This window comes from Mauremys mutica, chromosome 2 (assembly GCF_020497125.1).
Source record: "Mauremys mutica isolate MM-2020 ecotype Southern chromosome 2, ASM2049712v1, whole genome shotgun sequence".
NCBI classification, from domain to species: domain Eukaryota; kingdom Metazoa; phylum Chordata; order Testudines; family Geoemydidae; genus Mauremys; species Mauremys mutica.
In genome coordinates, this window is record NC_059073.1 from 254,760,788 (window position 1) to 254,777,650 (window position 16,863).

Sequence of the window (16,863 nt, forward strand, 5' to 3'; positions counted from 1 at the left end):
GTTCACTTGTTTGCCCAGCACTTTGTTGCCACTATACAAATAACAAACTGAACATCGATAACTTAGCCCTCCTGTGGGCATTTCCACACAGAGGCATAGGGTAGCCCATAATATTAGCTATTAGCTTTGGAAAACACCACATGGCAAGTAACTGTGAAAGAGCAGCTATTTCTGATCTGTGGGAGAAGTAACTGCTAGACACTGAAATGATTCTGTATGGGCCCAATCCAAGTCCCATGAAGTCAACGGGTTCTTCTCATTGATTTTACCAACAGTTGGGTGAGCCTTTAAGAGGTCTTTTACTTCATTTCTCCCAAATCAAATATACTGATCCACTGTAACTTGCTGTAGAAAAAGTAGGATAAGAAATGAAGAAGCAAGAAATGCTTCCCAGTGGTTTTTAGGACTGGAATTGCTATTTTCAACAGCTATTGCCTTTTTTTAAAAAAAAAGTTTTATTTGTTTAAAAGGAAGACAGTGATATTGCATTGGCAAATTCCCCATAGAAACAAAGAGTGGAACAAAAGAATAATAAAGGCATCTCAACTTTTCCTCATTTATGTAGGACAGTCTTATAACATGCATCCAGATATCCTCCAATCACACAAGCTGAAAATTGTTCCACTTTACTGCAGTTCTGTAACCATATGGGAACCAATCCTGTCTTTGTTCTGTGCACATCCAAAATTCCTGCTGAATGACCCGCCCTGGGAGCGAGCTACCAGTGACCCAGGGCAGGGACAGCAGGAGGGTGCAGGTTGGGGGGAGAGCCCAGGGCTGGGGCGGCAGGGGAGTGTGTGTGTGTCAGTGAGGGGGGGAGCCCAGGGTTGGGGTTGGGGGCAGCCAAAATTTTTTTTGCTTGGGGTGGCAAAAAACCTAGAGCCGGTCCTGGCTTCAGGGCCCAAGCGCGAATGTCACAGCAACATCTACGAAGTTATTTTGAGCGTGCTAGCCTGAGCCCTGTTAATGCAAGTCTGTTGACCTGGGCTGTGAGACTCGCTCCCAGCAGCTGTGCAGACACACCTTTAGAGTTCAGGGAAATAGCACACAATGTGACTCTTTGCTTAAAGAAAAAAAAATCACTGAGGCCAGGAGCTTAGCAGGATTCAGAAAGTGATCAAGTCATTCATATGGATAACAAGAATATGTAGAGATATTGTAGTAAATATTTAAAAGACCAACACACACACACACACACACACACACGTTGGAACGGCTATAAACCTTCATGCTTCGAGGCTTAAGCCAGTCTTTAGCTTTTGAGGTAGGAAGAAACTTCCTTGGGGCAGGTTAACCCATCATTGCTTACTGCGGGAATTCTTACACCTCCCTCCAAAATATCTGGTAATGACAAATGTCAGAGGCAGGATACTGGACTAGATGTATCACTCGTCTGACCTAGTATGATATTTTGTGTATTCCTATAAACAATTGGGCTTTGGCTTTGATACACACCCTCTCTTACCTATTCCACAAACAGGAAGGCATTAGAGTTGTGGAGGAGCTCCTCAATTCCCACACAACACAAAGCAGCATGTGCAGTAGAACTGCTACTGTGGGCTGCTTTCTTGTGCACAGGAAGTAATACACAATCAACCTATTGCTGGTGATTCAGACAAAGCAGCTGTTTCTATCTCAGTGCAGAATCTGATCCTAGGATAGCAATTCTATAATGACAGATTCACATTCAGAATGAGCAACCACTTAAAGGAGGGGAAAGTGATCAGGAACAGTCAGCATGGATTCACCAAGGGCAAATCATGCCTGACTAACCTAATTGCCTTCTATGATGAGATAACCGGCTCTGTGGATGAGGGGAAAGCAGTGGATGTGCTATTTCTGGACTTTAGCAAAGCTTTTGATACAGTCTCCCACAGTATTCTTGCCAGCAAGTTAAAGAAGTATGGGCTGGATGAATGGACGGTAAGGTGGATAGAAAACTGGCTAGATGGTCGGGCTCAACGGGTAGTGATCAATGGTTCCATGTCTAGTTGGCAGCCAGTATCAAGTGGAGTGCCCCAAGGGTCGGTGCTGGGGCTGGTTTTGTTCAATATCTTCATTAACGATCTGGAGGATGGTGTGGACTGCACCCTTAGCAAGTTTGCAGATGACACTAAACTGGGAGGAGTGGTTGATACGCTGGAGGGTAGGGCTAGGATACAGAGGGACCTAGACAAATTAGAGGATTGGGCCAAAAGAAATATGATGAGGTTCAACAAGGACAAGTGCAGAGTCCTGCACTTAGGACGGAAGAATCCCATGCACTGCTACAGACTAGGGACCGAATGGCTGGGCAGCAGTTTTGCAGAAAAGGACCTAGGGGTTACGGTGGACGAAAAGCTGAATATGAGTCAACAGTGTGCCCTTGTTGCCAAGAAGGCTAATGGCATTTTGGGTTGTATAAGTAGGGGCATTTCCAGCAGATCGAGGGATATGATCATTCCCCTCTATTCAGCACTGGTGAGGCCTCATTTGGAGTACTGTGTCCAGTTTTGGGCCCCACACTACAAGAAGGATGTGGATAAATTGGAGAGAGTCCAGCGGAGGGCAACAAAAATTATTAGGGGGCTGGAGCACATGACTTATGAGGAGAGGCTGAGGGAACTGGGATTGTTTAGCCTGCAGAAGAGAAGAATGAGGGGGGATTTGATAGCTGCTTCCAACTACCTGAAAGGGGGTTCCAAAGAGGATGGATCTAGACTGTTCTCAGTGGTAGAAGATGGCAGAACAAGGAGTAATGGTCTCAAGTTGCAGAGGGGGAGGTTTAGGTTGGACATTAGGAAAAACTTTTTCACTAGTAGGGTGGTGAAGAACTGGAATGGGTTACCTAGGGAAGTGGTGGAATCTCCTTCCTTAGAGGTTTTTAAGGTCAGGCTTGACAAAGCCCTGGCTGGGATGATTTAGTTGGGTTTGGTCCTGCTTTGAGCAGGGGGTTGGACTAGATGACCTCCTGAGGTCCCTTCCAACCCTGAGATTCTATGATTCTATGATTTTAAAATGCTTACTTATGCTTTTCGAGATCTGTTTGCTGAATTTTAAACCCTATTAAATTAAGCAAATTATATTTTATCACCATAATTGCACAAGCCTTATTTACTTAATCTCTGCTCTTTTAATTATATGATAAAGCATCCAAGTGGAGACATACAGTTTAATGTCTGCCTTTCTTTATATTCTTTCCCTGGGTGACATCACTCAGTAATTTTCATCTAGCTAAGACAGCACTAAGATTGAAAGTATGAAACCACTGATCTCAATTTCAGTTCTATTGAGGCAAGAGCATTTATATTAAAACTTACTGTTGCGACAAGGAGAATACTCAGCATACGCACTGAAGTTCTGAATTGCAACATAGCAGGTGCCAACTGGATCCTTTTCAGGGGTGGCTTTAAGGGTCCTCCAATGATATAAGGGAGCACAAGCCTATTAAAACAGTAATTATGTAACAGATCTTTTATGTGCCATGCATGGGCTAAGTCAGTTCTTCATTAAACAAATTAGCTATTTTTGTTCCTGTTAAGTTTCTATCATTTGGGTAGAAATTGTCATACTAGGGTGGATGAAAGAACCATGGGAACCTTCATAACCTGCAATGTTCTCTTCTTCCCTCTGCATCATTAACAATCCACTTACATCTAAGGACCAAAACCTGCCCTCTCCCTGGACAGGTAAATTGTCTCAGATAGTGTTACGCACTTTTAAGCATGTGGTATTAAACTCCCTCTGTGCCTGATCCACAGAAGATGAGTTTGCTACTGTCCCAGTTAGGGGACTTAGTCCTTTGCTCCATGGTTTTAGTTTGAAAGGTCCCTGGTTCAATAAGTCCCTCATGATTCTCACGATGTTGGTTGTTACAGCATGGTTCTGCTGTACGGGGGAATACGAGTTAGGTTCTGCAGAGCTGAGCTCTTTCTGTTGCAGCACGGGGTGTGTGGCCAGTGGTCTGCTATTACATGGATCCCTAGTTCAAACCCAAAATAGAGCCAGGGAGAGGACACAGCTGTGGAAGAGATACTGGAGTAGCTCTACCTATGCTCCTCCCCAGCCTTGGGGGTAGGATTCTGAGACCTTTTTCTGTTTCTGGTTTGGCACAACAGGCAAGATTTAACCCTGACTGAGTGACTTTTTGCCAAATGAGTTTTTGATACAAAACTATTTAATAAGATAGAATATATTCTACAATAAAAATTAGTGTGTGATGGAGCTGACAAACTGTCCACTTTTGTCTTGGGATTGATTTACAGTCAGATATTAATTGCTCCGTGGTAATGTATTGTTGTCATTTTTTACATCACTGTAAGGCACCAGTCTTGCAATTAGCTCTGGCTGGGTGGATCCCGTGCCCTCACAGAGCTTACTGCAGGTGTGCACATTCCTTTGCAAATGTATAAGACAGGGCTCTTCCCTGGGCAACCTAAAGTCTAAAAACATACTAGAGAAAAAATAGAGGACAATCAAAATGAATTTATTTCTTGTAATTATAATTTTAGATGCACTTCAGAGAGTTTGACAAAATCATTTGCAACAGAAAACTTAAAACAGTAAAATTTGGCCTAATTCTATTTTATTGTTGTTGCTGCTGGTGCAGTATTAAAAAACTGCAATCAATGTGATAATGGATTCTCCCTTTTTCCCCATGGAACCCTATCCGAGTTTAAACCACTTCCCAAAGTCAGCAATTCAAGGTTTTGTCTTAAAATTGTTGACTTCAGCTTCTGTGACAGGGTGCTGGGCAAGAACTGCTGACTCAGCCCTCTGTCATGGCAACCCCCATTATGGAAAGCAAATTGGAGCTGGCTAGAGAAAACCTGCGGCTACTTAGTGAATGGGAGACAGCTGCCCACCCAATTAGTCTGGGGCTAGATAAAGGCTGCAGGGAAGGAAGCCAGGGGAAGGGGAGGAAGCAGAGTGATAGTCCTTCCCTCCTGGGAGCAGACACTAGAAGCAAGTTGTGTATGGGGAAAAGGCAGAGGTGAAAGTAAGCCGGTATGGTCCAGTACAGCATACTGGCAAGAGCCAGTACGCCATACCAGACCGGACTGGCTTCCCCAGGCCAGCGATTTAAAGAGCCTGGGGCTCCCGGCAGTGGCTGGAGCCCGCGCCCTTTAAATTGCCACCAGAGCCCCACTGCCAGAGCCCCTGGCTGCCGTCATTACCCTGGGGGCTCTGGCAGCAGGGATCAGGTGGCGATTTAAAGGGCCTGGGGTTCCGGCTGCTGCAGGGAGCCCTGGGTCCTTTAAATTGCCACTGGAGCCCTGTTGCCAGAGCCCCTGGGTAGCGGTGGCGGCGGTGGCACAGGACTCTGGTGGTGATTTAAAGGCCCGGGCGCTGTCGGCCACCGCTACCGAGTGGAGTCCCAGGCCCTTTAAATCGCCGCCCAAGACCCGCTTCAGGAGCCCTGGGGCAGTGGTGGCAGCCGAGAGCCCCTGGGGCTCCATCAGCAATTTAAAGGGCCCAGGGTTCCACTGTGGCCGGGAGCTCCTTGCCCTTTAAATCGCTGCCCGAGCCCTGCTGCCAGAACCCCCGGGTAACAGCGGTGGCCCAGGGCTCTGGCTGCTGCAGGGAACCCCAGGCCCTTTAAATCACCACCTGAGCCCCGCTGCCAGAGTCTTGGGGTAGCAGCAACAGGGCTCCGGCACTGATTTAAAGGGCCAGGGGCTTCCAGCCGCTGCTACTGAAGTGGTGCCCTGGGCCCTTTAACTCTCTGCCAGAGCCCTGAGCCCAGGGTAGCGATGGCAGCTGGGAGCCCCTGGGGCTCCATCTGCAATTTAAAGGGCCTAGGGCTCCGCTGCAGTAGCAGCAGCTGGAGCCCCGGGCCCTTTAGATGGCCCCCTAGCTCTGGGGCTCCCAGCTGCCTCTGCAGCTGGTAGCTCCGGGGGTGATTTAAAGGGCCTGGGACTCCTAGCTGCCATTACCGCAGCCAGAGCCCCGGGCCCTTTAAATCTTGATTTAAAGGGCCCGGGGATTTAAAGCCTCCGCCTCTTCCAGTTAAGGGCCCGCCCCCTGCTCAGGACTCTGGCGTACCAGTTAAGTCCTTTAAGTTACTTTCACCCCTGGGAAAAGGTTGTGGGAGCACAACTTGTGAATAAAAAGCACCAGTGGTTACTGAACCCCAGGGTATCCAAGTGCCTTTATCAGCACAGCAGAGGCAGGAGCCAAGAGGGTCCTGCTATGAACTGCTACTGCTCCATTGCAGAAAGTTTGGCAAAACTGTTGATGAGAAAACATACCAGAACCAAAACAAAACCGGTCTATAATGTATTTTTTTTTTAATGGCACAGCAATCAATGGTGGGATTTCCTCACATCTGATTAAAACTAAGGCATTCTAAGTTTCAGTGAATAGTTGTATAAGAAGATATTATATTTCAGCTTGCTAACTGTTATTATTAGAGTCCATGATAAGTATTCAGCTATTTAAATCAATATAACACTTTATGACAAATTTTAGTTAAAGCCAAATAATATGTTAGGATTTCCTTTTTAACAATAATTGTATATATGTTATCAACTTGTAAATAAAAGTACGTCTACCAGATGCAGGTACTAAATCTGCAACTTGACAGCTACGATAACTCAGATGCAAAACCGCAGGGAATTAACTGTACATGTTAGTTCTGTAACACAAGAGAACGATGTTTTATTCATCACCTGTTTTATGTCAAAATCCTTTTCTGGGGTTAACCACAAGATCAACTATTTAAAGTAAGGCATTTCCTTTAGATACTTAGCCCCATTAATTAATAACTGAAACAGCTTTAAACAAATCCCAAGGCAAAAGTTGTTGTTTCATAATTTTAAGGAAACTAAAGTATGGCCAAACTAAAGTTTCACATCACAAAGTGTTTAGTATCCTTTTCACTGTGAATCCTAGTGCAAAAACTGTAAATGTAAAATGCCTGTGTATAGCATACATCAACTCCATACTATGCAAGAAAACTACTCCGTATAAGAAAGAAATCAAATATATCAGTATAAATATGCAGTCGGGGCTTTCTATCGGTGCTTGCAAAATGTTCTATAAAAGCAGAACACATATACTTAATGTTTTTAAAAGCAAAACTCTTCTTTAGTCATTACCATGACTACAATATAACAATACAATATAATATGATTACCCTATAAAACAAAATTAAATATTGATACAATATTGAATAGTAACATTTTCATCAGGATATCAATTGATCTTCACTGGAATTTTTGGCTTCCTTTAGGTAATTCTGTAGCCAACTTTCCTCAACGCTTTACAATACATTACAGTTTTTTAAACATATGGCTATCAGTTCCTATATATCTTAAAAATAGTTCCACTATTTTATGCTTTGAATAATAAATTAGATTACTCATTTGCTTGCACAATGAGTAAAACGCCTTTCTTCGTTTCTAACACTGCATTCAGATGGTCTTCAAGTATTCAGTTCAGTCTGATTTTTATATATTGCTTTTATTGTCTAATCTCTCTCTCTATATATATACATAATCCGTTTTTGTATATATGTATATTCTAAAACGTATTAGTTGTGTACACACAGATGCGCACACACACATTTAAGATATACAGTTCAGAAAACGTAAACATCTGAAAATGAACATCAATTCATTAAACTTACCACAACTTTTCCTTTATGAGCCTTGACTGTTGCCCCAAACCACTGATTTGACTTAAACTCAATAGGTTCCCTGGTGCTGTTGACTTTGATTTTTCTGTTGTCTGACAAAGAAAGAAACAGGGTGCTGGTATCTAATTTAAAAAATGTTACTTCGTTGGCTTCAGCTAGATAACAGAGCAATGGACATATGAATTATATCACATCTATCATCCTCAGACAAGTTTCATTAATGTGGTAAAGGCATTTTAATATTGTTCAAGCACGTCATTGGTCAATGAAAAATGCCTCTATCAAATTCTCATAATATTAAATATTTGAAATGACTGTAATGGCAATGAAAAACATAAGAAACTAAGGAAAAGTCTAGCCCTCTATCCACACTGAAAAATTTGTTTAGCTGGGGATTTCTAATAAAGAATGAACAAGAATCCCTGCAAAATGAGCAAAAATTTCATGAAACTGTTCTCAAAAGTCACATTGCTTTATACAGTGACAAAATATGTATTATAATCATTGTTGGCCAGGCAAATGCAATTTCTCAGCATGCATTATTCAAGGACCAGTATTAAGTATAGTAAAGGACTTAGTTCTTAACTGAATTACATGTGTACATACTGCCACAAGAGACAGTTCTTTAACATGGCTTTATATCACTTTGCAGATGTCAGCATAAGAGGAGCCATCTGGGTAAAGACTCAGCCCAATTATAATGCATTTCAGGTTTAATAAAAAGCAGACATCCCTTCCTTTCACTCTCAGCACTCTGAAGTAAACTGATTTCCCACATGGTCTTAAAGTATGCTCCTCCCTCACCAGTCACTCCTAATGAACTTCTCAATTTATATATAAGCAGCTTATTACCCATATCCCCTCATATCTGTCTTCTCTTACTTTTCTCTCTGGTTCTTATCAAAGAGTATTTCACAAGAATCAACTCTTTTTTACGCATTTTCAGTGAAAATGAAAACACACACACTGTCAAACCTGGAATGTAGAGAGTTTTTTAACATCATATTACATTATTTGAATTTAGGTAAATGAAAAACAAAAACATACCAGTAAAAAGTAGAGTCAATATTTTGCTGCAGTTACAGACAGTGGTAGATGAAATACCTACGTTCTTTCCTAGGTATGTCTACACCATGAAATTAGGTCAATTTAATAGAAGTCAATTTTTTAGAAATTGATTTGATACAATTGATTGTGTGTGTCCCCACTAAGCGCATTAAGTCGGCTGTGTGCGTCCACGGTACCGAGGCTATTGTTGACATTCGGAGCGTTGCACTGTGGTAGCTATCCCACAGTTCCCGCAGACTCCACTGCCCATTGGAATTCTGGGTTGAGCTCCCAGTGCCTGATGGGGCAAAAACATTGTTGCGGGTGGTTCTGGGTACATGTCATCAGGCCTCTCTCCCTCCATGAAAGCAACAGCAAAAAATCGTTTCTCGCCTTTCTTCCTGGGTTACCCGTGCAGACGACATACCACGGCAAGCATGGAGCCTGCTCAGCTCACTGTCACCGGATGTCTCCTGGGTGCTGCTGGCAGACGCGGTACTGCGGTGCTACACAGCAGCATCCACTTGCCTTGCCTTGTGGACAGCAGACAGGTACAACTGCTAGCCGTTGTCATCGTCCTGTGGGTGGGCAGACATGGGTGCTCCTGGCCAGCCTCGGTGAGGTTGGTCAGGGGCGCCTGGACAAAAATGGGAATGACTCCAGGTCATTTCTCTTCTTTAAGTTTCGTCTAATGGAGATTCAGTCCTGCCTGGAATATCATGCCAGCTGGAGGCTTCTGCCTCAGGCTGCTCTCCCATTTGGCAGCACCACGCGGTCGCACCTACCCCAGCCTATCCCTTGTCCCAGTGGCTCATGAAGCCTGGACAGTAGTGAGGAGCAGTTCAACTACAGGCTGAGCAAGTGCATAATGGTGGTAGAATGTGCCTTTGGACCTTTAAAAGCTCACTGGCGCAGGTTACTGACTCGGTTAGACCTCAGCTAAACCAATATTCCCATCGTTATTACTGCTTGCTGTGTGCTCCACAATATCTCTGAGAGTAAGGGGGAGATATTTATGGTGGGGTGGGAGGTTGAGGCAAATCGCCTGGCTGCTGATACGCACAGCCAGACACCAGGGCGGTTAGAAGAGCACAGCAGGGCACGCTGTGCATCAGAGAAGCTTTGAAAACCAGTTTCAGGACTGGCCAGGCTACAGTGTGAAAGTTCTGTTTGTTTCTCTTTGATGAACGCCCCCCCTTGGTTCAATCTACTTCTCTGTAAGCCACCCGCTCTCCCCTCCCCCCTTTGATCTCCACTTGCAGGTGCAACAAAGTCACTGTTGTTTCAAATTCATGCATTCTTTATTAATTCGTCACAGAAATGGGATAACTGCCAAGGTAGCCCGGGAGAGGTGGGGGAGGAGGGAAGCACAGAGGTGGGGTAGTTGTAGGGGCACCCCCTAGAAGAGCATGCAGCTCCCCTAGAAGCGGCATGTCTGGGGCTTTGACCCAGAGTGGCCGTTTGCCTCTCTGATTCTTTGGTAGGCTTCATGCAGCACTGCTGCGGGTCCCTGTTATATCCTCTGTCCTTCATGCCCTTGGAGATTTTTTCAAATATTCTGGCATTTTGTCTTTTGGAATGGAGTTCGGATAGCACGGATTCGTCTTCCCATACAGCGATCAGATGCAGTATCTCCCATTTGGTCCATGCTGGAGCTCTTTTGCGATTCTGGGACTCCATGGTCACCTGTGCTGATCAGCCCGCTACGCTGGCCAAACAGGAAATAAAATTCAAAAGTTCGCAGGTTCCTGTCTACCTGGCCAGTGCATCTGAGTTGAGAGTGCTGTCCAGAGTGGTCACAATGGAGCACTCTGGGATAGCTCCCAGAGGCCAATACCGTCAAATTGCATCCACACTACCTCAAATTTGACCCAGCAGGGTTGATTTCAGTCGTCAAGGAGGAGTACAGAAATCAACTTTAAGAGCCCTTTAAGTCAACAAAAATGGCTTCGTTGTGTGGACGGGTGCAGTGTTAAATTGATCTAATGCTGCTAAATTTGACCTAAACTCATAGTGTAGACCAGTGCTAAGCACGGGGTATATTGTGGCATTGGAGACTCTGCTGTGCAATAACCGCTGACAAATGTTATTGATACAACCTGAATTGGGGTGAAAGAACCATTATATTAGGGGATAGGAGGACTCAGCATCTGTATTTTTGTTAATTTAGCACTATTTATGAAGTCACAGGATCAGAACAACTGACTCAGAATGAATGTATAAAAGTTTTGAGAAAGTTCCCTTCATTTATATGAACCATGTGAAATTTGTATATTTCTGTGCCTCACCAATACAGGTTTTCTAGTACTGAAATTAGCAGTCACAGAACTGGCAAAAGAGCCAGAAACTTTATCGCATGCATATTTGTGATTTTCAGAAATCATCAAGAATATATATAAAAATATACATTTTTTTTAGCAGGAAACTATTAAAGGGCCAAAACTTTAGGGGTGTGACAGAAGATGACCTTCCTGAGGCATTGCATTGTGGGATGTGCCAAATTTCACCCACCCTTTGATGCCACTCTTTTGAGTCGCTCTCTCAAAGGGGCCAGACATGCAGACACTTTCAAGCTCTCAAAGCTTCTTTTTTGATTAAACCAACATATTTGAACACAGGCTATGTTCAAGTATGTGGTCTTGATTGAAAACAAAGTTTTTAAAGCTTGAAAATCTGCCATGGGTTTTGACTTACAGCTGCCAACCTTAGACTGACTCTGAAGAGTGAATCCTCACAACCACTTTTCTAGCTTGAAAAGAGTATTTTTATTTGAAACAAACATATTTGTGTACAGACAGATTGTACTCAAATGTGAATAGAAGTTATGCTTTACAAACAACACCTCTTGTCAAGAATTACCCCTCTGAGAATGAATCTAAGATGGAGGCTGGGATTTCAGAGCTCCTGCAGAACCCTATACGACAAGGACAAGTGCAGAGTCCTGCACTTAGGATGGAAGAATCCCTTTCACTGTAACAGACTAGGGACCGAATGGCTAGGAAGCAGTTCTGCAGAAAAGGACCTAGGGGTTTATCATAGGTTTATTCCCCACTTTGAACTTTAGCATTCACAAGATGGGGACCTACATGGACTCCTCTAAACTAAAATCCTAGTTAGATCTGGTTTTTGCTGCCACCAGTCAAGTTTTAAGTTTCTGACACACTCCCTGTTCCCCCAAAACTTTCCCTGGGGAACACAGATACAAACTTGAATCTCAACACAAAGGGAAACAACCCATTTCCCCCCTCCCCTCTCCTAGTGCTTAGGAGAGATACCTGGATTCAAATTCCTTGAATCAAAACAAAGAGGGATTCACTTTTCCCCCCTCCCTTTCCCCTGAAAATCCAAACAAGGAAGAAATCAATCAAGTTCTAAAAAGAAAAGATTTTATTAAAAAGAAAGAAAGAAAGTACACTATCTCTGTAATACCAGGATGGAAAAATACAGGGTCTAACTTATAAACCTGGAGAGGCTCTCCCCCCCGTCCTTTCTCAGAATAATCAAAGTAACAGCAAACAGAAATAAAGATATTTCTTCAGCAAACACACAATTGCAAATGTAGAAATCAAATTATAAGACTAGTCCGCCTTTCTAATACTTACTAGACTGAATAGAAGAAAATACTTCAGGAAACTTGGAGAACTTGAAGAATATGTCTGGCCTCTCTTAGATCCAAAAAGAGAACGAACTCAAAACAAAGAACACAGACAAAGGCTTCCCTCCACAGAGACTTGAAATTATCTTGTCCCTTGATTGGTCCTCTGGTCAGGTGTTCATCAGGTTACTGAGCTTGTTAACCCTTTACAGGTAAAAGAGACTTTAACCCTTAACTATCTGTTTATGACAGGGTTACAGTGGACGAGAAGTTGGATATGAGTCAACAGTGTGCCCTTGTTGCCAAGAAGGCTAACAGCATTTTGGGGTGTATAAGTAGGGGCATTGCCAGCAGATCGAGGGACGTGATCATTCCCCTCTATTCGACGTTGGTGAGGCCTCATTTGGAGTACTGTGTCCAGTTTTGGGCCCCACACTACAAGAAGGATGTGGAAAAATTGGAAAGAGTCCAGCGGAGGGCAACAAAAATGATTAGGGGGCTGGAGCCAATGACTTATGAGGAGAGGCTGAGGGAACTGGGATTGTTTAGTCTGCAGAAGAGAAGAATGAGGGAGGATTTGATAGCTGCTTTCAACTACATGAAAGGGGGTTCCAAAGAGGATGGATCTAGACTGTTCTCAGTGATACCTGATGACAGAACAAGGCGTAATGGTCTCAAGTTGCAGTGGGGGAGGTTTAGGTTGGATATTAGGGAAAACTTTTTCACTAGGAGGGTGGTGAAGCACGGGAATGGGTTACCTAGGGAGGTGGTGGAATCTCCTTCCTTAGAGGTTTTTAAGGTCAGGCTTGACAAAGCCCTGGCTGGGATGATTTAGCTGGGAATTGGTCCTGCTTTGAGCAGGGGGTTGGACTAGATGAACCTCCTGAGGTCCCTTCCAACCCTGATATTCTATGATTCTAACTCTACACTTTGTCCCATGAGCCCTGACACTTTTAAAGCTATGATGCTGGATAGGATAAAGGGCCTAAACGACAGTGAGATAGCTCGCACAAGATTATTTCAGGGGTAACTAACTAGAGTATGTGAGTCGAGCATCAGTCAAGCTATGACCTTGTTTCTCTTTTCTCCATACAGGCCAGCAAAGCTGGTACCTGTCACAGGGTCCGCCTGAAGCACAATATGGCTGTGCTTTCTCAGACATTGCGCCTGTCTGAAACACAATGCCTTCAGGAGCTCCTGCTAGGGGAGCACATCTCACCACCACCTCTGGATGTGGCTTTTATGTACCATGTAGCTCTTCACATATAACACTTCCTGAAGCCAAACCAGTATTGAGATCACGCTAAAACAGCAACTATTTCTTGCAGCTTTCCCCATATAACATAAAAATGTATGCAGTGTTCTTGTATCCGTGCTAGTCCCAGGATATTAAGACTTGAAGAGAGCTCTGTGTAAGCTTGAAAGCTTGTCTCTCCCACAAACAGAAGTTGGTCTAATAAAAGATATTACCTCATCCACCTTGTCTCACATAAAAATGGACACATCTGTGAATTTACCCAGACTGTGTTATTCTATTTGTACCGTACACTGCATGTTTCATTAGAGAACAGGTTTCTGTGGGAGTACAACACAAAACAGCTGCTATTTCACTGTATCATAGATACTTATATGGCCCCCATTATAGTAGTGTCCAAGCTCCTCTCAACCTTTAATGTATTTATCCTCACCACACCCCTAGAAGATAGGAAGTGCTATTATCCCCACTTTACTTAGGAGCAACCAAGGCACAGAGAGGCTGTGCCTCTGGTCACTCAGAATGTGTGTGGTGAAGCGGGGAATTGTACCAGCATCTCCCAAGTCCTAGGTTTGCGCTCTAACCACTCAACCATCCTGCTTTGCTAATAATTATAGTCCATGCTCAGCTGTGCTGAACCTTCTTCCTTTTGGTCCTTATCCCATTCCAAATTTTGATGGACTTAACTGATAATTTTGCCTGACTCAGAAGAGCAGCTCTTTAAAATGCCAAAACAGCATGTAGTTTCTCAAAGAAATCCTGACCCCCTTTACTGGGCTCCAGAGGGCAATTCCTGCAATGAAACCCATGTGGCTCTACCGCTGTGTGGACACCAGCTCCATACGGGTTTTTTGTGGAATGCTGTTGACAGAGTCTTGGATGCAGGGCAGGAGGTGGCCCTGGAAGGAGTGGTGCTAAGGCCAGTGGATCTCTGCCTATTATATGAATCCAGCAGCCATTTTTCATATGGAGGGTGGAAACAGCAACAGTCTAGGGAGCCATCATGGCTCTACTGCTATTCCATTGGTGGGGAAAAGAGGACTCTTTGCCCATGCCCTCAACTCCCAGCCTCGTTACTGAGGATGTGAGTTGGATAATAAAGTTCTCATGGACCAAATCGAAGATCTTTATTCAAACCTTACTCAGGGAAATTCCCATTGACTTCAGTGGGGGGTTTGTTTGAGCAATGACCTCAGGATTAGGCTCATGAAAAAATTAAAATGAGCACTAATATTATTTCCCGAAATGGGACTAAGATTACCTAACATTGCAGAAATCAAGAGTTTATGCAGAAAGTTTCCTTGTGTTTCCATCAAGTCAAGCAAATATCACATGCTTTTTCAATCTGTTTAGCAAACTGTGCCATGTGGCACCTGTTGGTAGTATGACCTAGCACAGCATTTATCAATGGTGTGAACCAAATGCTCATGACAGCAGCTTCAGTGGAACTTCCACTGAAATTATGTCATTGGTGTTATTTCAATGGGGGTTGCAGTGGTGTCACTGAGAGGAGAATTTAGCCCCAATGGCTATGTCATCGAGGATAATTTCAAGGACTCCATAATTCAGCCTCCCACATCAGTGTATATGTGGCAGCAGCAGTGCACAGAATGGGTCAAGCATGTGGTAAGCAAAACTCTTGTGGGAGTGTTTTTGTGTTTTAAGTCCACACAGCAGTAACACAATTAAGAAAAATGTTAATCCACATAGTCAAATATGAATCTATGTTAAAACAACATTGTAGGCCAAACTGTACACTTGAAAACTGAGCAGGTAATAGGTACACCTGTAAATCCAGTATTTGCATATGCTAGATCAAATTTAGCCCTTCATAAGTAGGTACAATTCTCATTTGGCTCACCAAGTGAGTAATTATACCTATGAGCAGTTAAGCATGCAGCTACCTAACTTGCATCTGCAAAAGCTTCTGTGAATGGATAAATGCAGGATTTACATACTGAATGGATGCATATGCAAATATTTGCTGGTGCAGTACTGATTTGCATAGTTAGTTATTTTATTTATTTAGATTTAAAAAAATTTCAAAACCACCTTCCCAAAAGACCCATATTTATTAAAAATTTGAAACAATTTAAACAAAAGCAAGCCCAGCAATTTTCTCAAACTGAAGAAAGGAGAAAAAAGATCCCAATCAAACAATTGATCCCAGCTATACAATATATCTACAATACATCACCCCAAAACTCTCCTCCCTCCCCAAAAACATGGGGGGAAAAGAATAACTTTATGTGGTCTGTGTGGTAACAATACTTTGCTTTTCTCATGCACTTTAAACAGCCTAACCTGCATTCTGACCACTAATCCATCTCCACCTACACTACTTCTAATATTCCAAACCCCTGTGCAGCTGTCAAACTACTGATGCTGCTTTATTTTAAAAAATCAACCTGTCAGAAAAATGCTTCCTTCTTACTCTTCCAAATGGGATGCTTCTCCCCAGGAGTTACTGAGGTCCAGGATAGGCAATATTCAGACCCATATCTTGTAATTCCTTGGAACTAGAGAAGAAAGCTCTGTATCATTAAAAAGCCAGGAATTCCCATTTCCAATTACATAAAATTTATTTACATGGGTATCAAGTTTTGAACTTTCTTACTTTTGAGGCACAGCTGTTTTCTTTTCTCTAAAATGTTGGGGAAACCCTTCAGGGGTAGGTTTCCTGTGATCCCAAAGAATGAGTGTGAACTGTTACTGCTAAACACCTGGAAACCTGTTCTGTCTGCTCTTAGGTGAGACTTTGTAGACTAAACAACAGCACCTATAGCTAATATTCCAGTGGCCACACTGCAGATCCACTTCCCATTCTTAGTTTTAATTCTGATCCAGTAACGTCCAATCTGTAGACAAGATCATTCCCACCTGATGCCGTATACAGCCCATGGATTTCCTTTCTACTCCCCTAAAAGATTATGCTAGTCTCCACTCTAGCTCTCTGCAGATGCAGGAGGAGGAGGAGACATTCCAGTGCTTAGCCTCACTTTTGGGGCATGTCTACAATACAAACTTTTGCCAATGCATGTTACGGCAGCATAAAACCACTGCAGTTAACATAATGCTTGTGCGCATGCTTCCTTATGTTGGCACAGTGCATACTCACCAGGAATGCTTGTTTTGATGTACAGTGCAGTGCATTATGGGTAGGTAACTCTCCACCATCCAGCACATATTGTATTTTGGGAAGTTCTGGCAATGCCTGGTGGGGCAGAAATGAATCTTGCAGAGGTGACTGGGACTGCAGGGTCAAGTTCCCATCATACAACTTTCTCCAACTCATAGTGCCATCTCTAACCCACAATTTATGTGCCTATTTTGAAAATCCCATAACCC

General features: G+C 43.4%; 1 protein-coding gene across 2 annotated transcripts in view; it reads right to left on the reverse strand.

The window, feature by feature from the left end:
* The window catches only part of ITGA8 (integrin subunit alpha 8), a 175,718-nt gene that overhangs the window by 146,302 nt on the left and 12,553 nt on the right, over nucleotides 1–16,863 (reverse strand). For both annotated transcript variants that reach the window (XM_045004723.1, XM_045004722.1), the window contains exons 3-4: nucleotides 7,610–7,710; nucleotides 3,300–3,423 (exon numbers count right to left, since the gene is read on the reverse strand). In XM_045004723.1, the coding sequence (XP_044860658.1) occupies nucleotides 3,300–3,423; nucleotides 7,610–7,710 (225 nt within the window). The remainder of the gene's footprint in view (nucleotides 1–3,299; nucleotides 3,424–7,609; nucleotides 7,711–16,863) is intronic.